The sequence below is a fragment of the Eschscholzia californica genome, unplaced genomic scaffold (assembly GCF_041429995.1).
Source record: "Eschscholzia californica isolate CP2 unplaced genomic scaffold, dmEscCali1.0.p SCAF_1, whole genome shotgun sequence".
Classification (NCBI taxonomy): domain Eukaryota; kingdom Viridiplantae; phylum Streptophyta; class Magnoliopsida; order Ranunculales; family Papaveraceae; genus Eschscholzia; species Eschscholzia californica.
The window spans coordinates 24,228,873-24,236,479 of NW_028238198.1; the positions used below are offsets into that span (position 1 = coordinate 24,228,873).

A 7,607-nucleotide genomic window follows, 5' to 3' on the forward strand; every position below is an offset into this window, starting at 1 on the left:
TATTACTACGTGTCCTAATTGCAATATGCCTGAATCTATTGAACATGCACTGCTTCACTGTGCGTTGGCAAAAAAACATCTGGTTTACTATAATATCATCTCTGAAAACATCAAGTCCATCTCGGACTGGATATTCTCATGGGAAGACAATGTAAATCTTAGTTACACTAAAGATAATATTCACTTTTCTACCATTTTATGGATTATATGAAAAGTGAGGTGTGATCACTGTTTCCAACACGAAATTATGGATCTAAAAAATATCATCAGAATGATCGAAAACTTCCCTAAAATCAAAAACAATCAGAAGAACAGTAAACAAACTACCTCGGATAAATGGCAACCTCCACCTCAAAACTTTATCAAGGTGAATGTTGATGCATCCTATACGAATTTAACTTCTAATGTGGGTGTTAGCTTTATTGTTCACAATGCATATTCAAAATTCATTGAAGCGCAGGCTAAAACAACGAGAACAAGGAACAGTGAAGAGGGAGAGGCACTGGCAATTTTATTTGGTCTCGAATGGGCCAAAGAGAATAACCATAAGAAAATTATAGTGGAAAATGACAATATCAATCTTATTAATCATCTTCATAATAAAAACTATACTATACAGTGGCAATCTCTTATACACATGCAGGAAATCCAAGCAAAAAGCAATGAATTTGAGGAGGTGAAATTCAACTACATCCACAGATCTCTAAACTCAAGTGCAGATAAACTGGCAAAATGGTCGAGGAAGAAGAACGCAAGTAGAATATGGAAAAATGTACCTTATATGTTAGTTATTAAATACTGTAATAACTATGTGATTTAATTATATGATAACATTTCAACAAAAAAAAAACAGAGAAACGGATAGACTAGTACTCACAAGATGTTAGAGAGAGAAACTCGGGGATAAATACAATTGAATTCTTACAAGAGGGGGCCTACAGCCCAACTAAATTATGGCCTTAAGTCTAACAACGTTATTTATACCTTAATAACCCAAGTCCAATAGATCATGGAATCTACCTCTTCTGTGAATTGAACATGGGACATCCAGAATTTTGGATTTTATGTCAACATTATCCACCACTTGGGCTACCAAATGTTGACAAGTAGAAGTTGATGCACCCGAAAAGGTTGCACACCCAAGCGGAGGTATCAAGTAGTAACCGGTAAAATCGGAGTCGATCCAAGGATAGGAAGGTAGTTTGGATAACGAAGGGTCTTATCCCTCGGTCTAGATATTAAAAGCTAACTTAGACAAGAAAGGAAAAGAAACAAAGATAAATGGGGGGTTATAATATTGAATAAGAAACAAAAGAAAACAAATAAAACTAACTAAACAATATATGTAAATGGGCGAGAGAGATTCGAGAGAAGTGTCGGAGGAACAAGAATCAGGAGACCGTAAGACTCGATTCGGTAACAAATAAGTGAGAGAGGTGTCGAAGTCCGGGAATCCTTAATGATAAACCTACGACTATGTGTAGTCCGATTTAATGTGTCAAGGTAAAATCGATATTCGACTCCTAAAGTAGATGTCTCTAAGTACTACGTATATCCGGAGATCATACTTAGTCAAACAAACGTCTAAATCGGTTAATCCCGAGTCATCGAAAGTGTCGTCTAGTCGCCTAACTATGTGAAGTGCATGACAAGACACATGAAATTATAACTTAGACTACGATCGATATCGAATACTTCGTTTCGTCTATTAACTATGCGAAGTGTTTGACAAGACACATGAAAATACGATCAAAACGATAATCGAAATAAATGAACATCAATTTATAATCAAAACATGAAATCATATTAAACATAATCACGAATTCATCACATTTCATCTCATATAATCGCCACACTAAAGTTAGCTAAACATGGTGATTAAATAAGAAATGGAAAGAAGATGATGAGAGAATCCCCCTTTTTCGATGTGGTTCGAGCCTAAGATCGTCGGAAAATATGAGTCTTTAAGGTTCAGCCAATTTCCCCTTAGCAAATTCTGGGTTCCCCATAGCGACCCCCATCATCTTCTCCATTTAGAACACAACCTTCATTAAAGCTAACCCTAGCTTTCTCTCTCTAGAAATTTGTAGTCCAAAATCAAATCAAATCACATGGGTAGCTAGATTAAGACATGGGGAGTAAAAGCCCTAAAGTTTCGGATCAAAAAGGTTGCCGGAAAAGTCATAAAAAGTCCGGCCAAGTTGGGTGTGTTTCCGGCCAAAAGCTTGAAGATCCGGCCATGAGCACCCTGTCCCGAACCAAGAGCTGCTGTGCCGTGCAAGTGTGCGCGTCCCTAGTACCGTCCGAGCTGCAGCCGTGCACGCCCGAGTAGCCGAGAAGCTTCCACCCGAGCTGTTGAGGAAGCTCCCGCAGCTGCTGCTCGGGTGCGCGTCCAGCAGCTCCCGAGCTACTGTCTTGCAGCTGCTCCATGCGACTGTCTTCCCGTGCTGCAGATGCACTCTTCCGTGTAAGCTGCTGTTCCGGCCTGGAGTAGCTGCCACCCGAGCTGCTGTTGAACTCTTGTGTCCGGCCAAAGCTTTGGCAGGCCTAGCTTGGCCGGCCAAGCTTTGGCCGGTCTCCTTCCCCTCTCTTTCTTCTCTCTAGCAAACCCTCCTTGGTGATGAAGAACCCTAACCCTCTTGCCTATTTCTCTCTCCTTTCTTGCCTCCTTTCCAAGCTTGAAGATGATGAATAGTGTATCTCCAACTTGTGTTTACTACTCAAACCCTAGGTCAAGACTTAGTCAATTTCTTTAGACTTTGTTGACTTGGATCCATAAAGAGAGGGTGCCCATATAATTCTTCCTTGTCATTCTTCCTTGGGCTCTTGGGCTTTGATTTAGAAACCAAGTGAGTGCCTCCATCCTTGTCTCTACATCTTCAAATTCTCACAAAGGACTAGAATACCCTCGGACTTCTTTCTTTCATATCTTCCCCGTCCTAACTCCGAATTGAATACCGTTTTCACCGTCGGACTCGTCATTGACTATACTTGTAATTTGATTTGCTTGAAGTCTTTTTCTCTCATTTTCGGCACATGAAATGATAGGGATAATTCGCTCATTTTATTCCGAATCACACGCTTAACTCCAAAATAAGTACCTAACATGAAAAACACATAAAATATTATTGATAACACTCGAAAAGGACTAATTAGTCTAAGTTAAGTTCTCCAAATGTGACATTTTCGTGTCACATCAGAAGTTCTTTTGACCATAGACTAACACTTCAGTTTCATATTGAAATAATTTTAATATCGATAGTTTTCAATACACTCATATGATTTGTCTTATATCTTACTAGTCATAACCCATGCCTACAGCACGTCATGTTCGTTAAACACTTTACGCGTATAAAATCATTATTTATATAATGGTGGGCTACATTCCATGGTTCTTCCACAACAAACTGTGGTAAAAATTTGACTATAGAAAACAAAAATAAAGACGAAATAGTACATTATAAATTTCACACTAACAATGAAAATATAATAAAATATGATGATTCATGAAATAAACATTAATGACTAATATAAATTTTTGTTTTGATATTAAGATAATTTTATTATTTTTCAATTTAAGTTACAATATTTAGAAAATTGAAGTAGAAACATCATCATCATAGAAACCACAAATGGAAAATGAAAAGAAAGAACGTCTCTGCTGCAAATAAAATAATATATAATAACATATGCAAATAAAATGCAGTAGTTTTTACATAGAAAAGATGTAATTTCAGATATTAATGGGAAAAGATCAATACCAAAATTCTACTGCTAGCTATATAGACCATGTTGGAAATTGTTGTAGAGTTTAGAAATATGGACAATGCCTTCTATACCTTTTCAATTTTTTTTTTTATCCTTAACAAAAAAAAAACCATTTCTTCTTTTTGTTGAAAGGCACACCTTTTCAAGACTCTTCCTCCACTAACATGATGCAGGAAAATAGATGGTGTCCTCCTCCTCAGGATAAAATTAAGATTAACTTTGACGAAACTTATAGAGGTAACAAAGCATCTTGTGCAGCCATCGCCAGAGATTGGAAAGGAGAAGAAATCATCTCAAGAGTCAAAGAAATCGAAGCAAAATAACCTCTTTATAGTGAGATGCAAGGAGTGTTCTGCGTCTTAGAGATAGCAGCAGAAATAGGGATCCAATCCTATTTATTGGAAGGAGATGCTAGGGTTTTACTTAACCTCATCTCCACCGTTGATCTGGACGTTCCCTGGCGACACGCGCATGAAATCTATGCTCTGCGTGATATAGTGAGAGACAGGCAGCTGGTGGTGGGTTATTGTCACCGCTCCAACAACAGTGAAGCTCACTCTCTCGCGTCTTCTAATCCCTGATTTGTAACGCGTTGTGCTTGTAACCCTTTTGTTGTTTTGGTCATTCCTTGTAATTGGTCAAACGCTTTGTTTGTTGTAATTTTACTAAAAAAAAAAAGGCACACCTTTTCAATTCCACAAGGTAAAGGTGAAAAGATTAATTAAACATTACGGGGAAGTGAAGGGTGCATGTGGAGAGACATTTTTTTATTTGGAAAATAAACTTCATTAAAAGGCCACTAACGGCAACTGAGATTACATCAATGAAGACGAGCACAAACGGTCCCATTCACGGAGGGACTAAACACGAATATAATGAGAGGCTAAGGCTATAAAGCTGATTGTGCCAAATTGTGTGCTAACGTGTTAGCATCCCGGGGAACTGATTTAAAATGCACTCGCTCCAGTTGCGCCATCTGTGCTCTGATCTCTAGTATGGTTCCTTGGATGCGCAACGGGGTGTAATCCTCTCTGTTCATATAGATGAGATGAATTTTATTCTAATAAGCAAAGATGACATTTAATGATAGAGAAGTAGATGAGATGAATTTTATTCTAAATAAGCAAAAATGACATTTATTTTATCCTAGTCAGCACGCATTTATTTTGTCCCAATCAGCAAACTAATTCTGTTTTGTAATATAGAGATTATGTGTCTCATAAACTATTGAAACATCTTCAAAGATGAAAACTAGAGATATTTAGAAATGCCCGCGGCATTGGAGAATAAAAAATTCTCTGCGGAATAAAAATTTAGTAAATAAATATTGGTTCGCGAGCATATTTTCTTTTGGGATAATAACTATTTAGGTCAAAAAAAAAATGAAAAATAGTTGAAAAGGTTTGAAACATTTGGAAATAATTAAAAAGGTCAAAAAAATCCCGCAGCTGTCCCGAAAAAGTAAATTCTCCTCTCCACCCTCAACAAATTAAAAAATGACGCCCCGTATCCCACCTATATAAAGATTTCTCGGAAATAAAAAAATCAAAACTCTTTTTTTCCCTCGCGAATAGCAGAGACGCTGACTTCACGACGCTTCATCTTCTTCGACTTCTAGGGTTTCAAATCCATTCGATTTCACTAAAATATACTTGATCAATACTAAAGTAAGTATAAATTCACTAAATCTTCCATTTCTCAAGATTTTTTTCACTAAAAATATACTTCATCTTCTTCGACTTCTGGATTTTTTCGAAATTTTTGGGTTTGTAAATCAGTCAAATTTTACAGAAGCATTTAGTTTGTTAAACATATTTTTTTGTTGTTCGTGGTTGTTTAATGGATTCTGATAACATGATTTTTCTCTTACTTGTTATGGTGTTAAATCGAATATGCAAACTCTAGTTTCAGTTATAGATCTGCAACTAGGGTTTACATACCAAATGTTATTTGATACTGGTTTTGGTATGTAGGGTATGCACACCCTAGTTGCACTGGTAGATCTGCAACTGGGGTTTACATACCAAATGTTATTTGATATTGGTTTTTGTATGTAGGGTGTGCAAACCCTAGTTGCACTGGTAGATTTGCAACTGGGGTTTACATACCAAATGTTATTTGATATTGGTTTTTGTATGTAGGGTGTGCAAACCCTAGTTGCACTGGTAGATTTGCAACTGGGGTTTACATACCAAATGTTATTTGATATTGGTTTTTGTATGTAGGGTGTGCAAACCCTAGTTGCACTGGTAGATCTGCAACTGGGGTTTACATACCAAATGTTATTTGATATTGGTTTTGGTATGTAGGGTGTGCAAACCCTAGTTGCACTGGTAGATCTGCAACTAGGGTTTACATACCAAATGTTATTTGATATTGGTTTTGGTATGTAGGGTGTGCAAACCCTAGTTGCACTAGTAGATATGCAACTAGGGTTTACATACCAAATGTTATTTGATAATGGTTTTGGTATGTAGGGTATGCACACCCTAGTTGCACTAGTAGATATGCAACTGGGGTATGCAAACACTATTTGCATTAGCTCATATGGAAATTCTACTTGTGCAAATAGTATTTTCATTAATAGTTTCTCTTTATGTGTGCAGAAATGGCTAAAAAGGGTGAAGAAAAAAAGCAAATAGTCATAAAAGACAGCAACAAGGTATTGAAGAAAAACTATGATACAACATGTTATAGAAGCACTATGAAGAATGGTGCAGTTTTCATGCAAAAAATATATGAGAAATTAAGTTTAAACCAAGTAAAAGCTTTATCAGAATCACCTTTCGGGGGATTATTCCAAGCTTTTTACAATGATGAAATAGAGAAAACAAATTACGAAAGACCAATCTCTATCATATATGAATTGGTCAGTAGATATTCAGTAGAGCGGGGAAAATTTGTTTTTGGAGATGTTGAAATGGAATTTAAAATAGATGATGTGGCTATCCTATTGGGTTTGCCAAAGGAAGGTGTTGCTGTTTCTCCCTTTGAAGGGATAAAAGAAGAAGAATTTGTTAGAACTTACTTTGGAGAAAAAGCTCATAAGGTTTCTACAGCGTTTATAGAAACTGTTGTTGAAAAGTTCATTGAAGAAAAAAATGAGCGTACAGATGATCTTGTTAAATTGATGATAATGCATTTAGCTTCATCATTCCTTTTCGCGACACAAGCTGGAACAACAATTCAAATGTCATTCACAAATTTAGTCAGGTCAATTGAAAGCATCAAATCTATTTCATGGCCTACTGTGATTCACAAATACATGATGAAATCAATTGAAGAAAATGTTGATAAACCATCAAAGGCATCAGGATGTCTTCTTCTACTTCCGGTAAAATCAATTATTTGTGTGATTTATTAACTTTGTGTAATTTGATTACTTAGTCTGAACTGTATAACAACTATTCTACTTTTAACTTTATGCAGTTTTGGTTTTGTGAGCATACGAACCTCTATAGAAGAATCCATCAAAAGAAGGACAAATGTCCTCGAATTCTGAGATGGAGTCTGGATCACATGAAGCTTGATTTTCTTCAAACATTAGAAGAAATATCAGAGAACCAGGTATGTTATAATATTCTCCTAAATTTTTATTTGCATACTGTAGTCATTTTATTTATGCAAACATGTGTTTGCAGACATGTCTTATGCAACCATGTGTTTGCAGACATGTCTTATGCAACCATGTGTTTGCAAACATGTCTGATGCAACCATGTGTTTGCAAACATGTGTTATGCAAACAATTGTTTGTATAACACAGTGGTGCAAACAACATACTGTTAGTTGCATATGATGTTTTCATATGTTTAAACATACTGTTCAATTTCAGGTTTCA

General features: G+C 36.3%; 1 protein-coding gene across 1 annotated transcript; it reads left to right on the forward strand.

The window, feature by feature from the left end:
- The first annotated feature begins 247 nt into the window (after nucleotides 1-247).
- LOC147565313 (uncharacterized) lies at nucleotides 248-820 on the forward strand. Its single transcript, XM_086651492.1, has one exon. The coding sequence runs from the start codon at nucleotides 248-250 to the stop codon at nucleotides 818-820; it is 573 nt and encodes a 190-aa protein (XP_086507618.1).
- The last annotated feature ends 6,787 nt before the right edge of the window (nucleotides 821-7,607 follow it).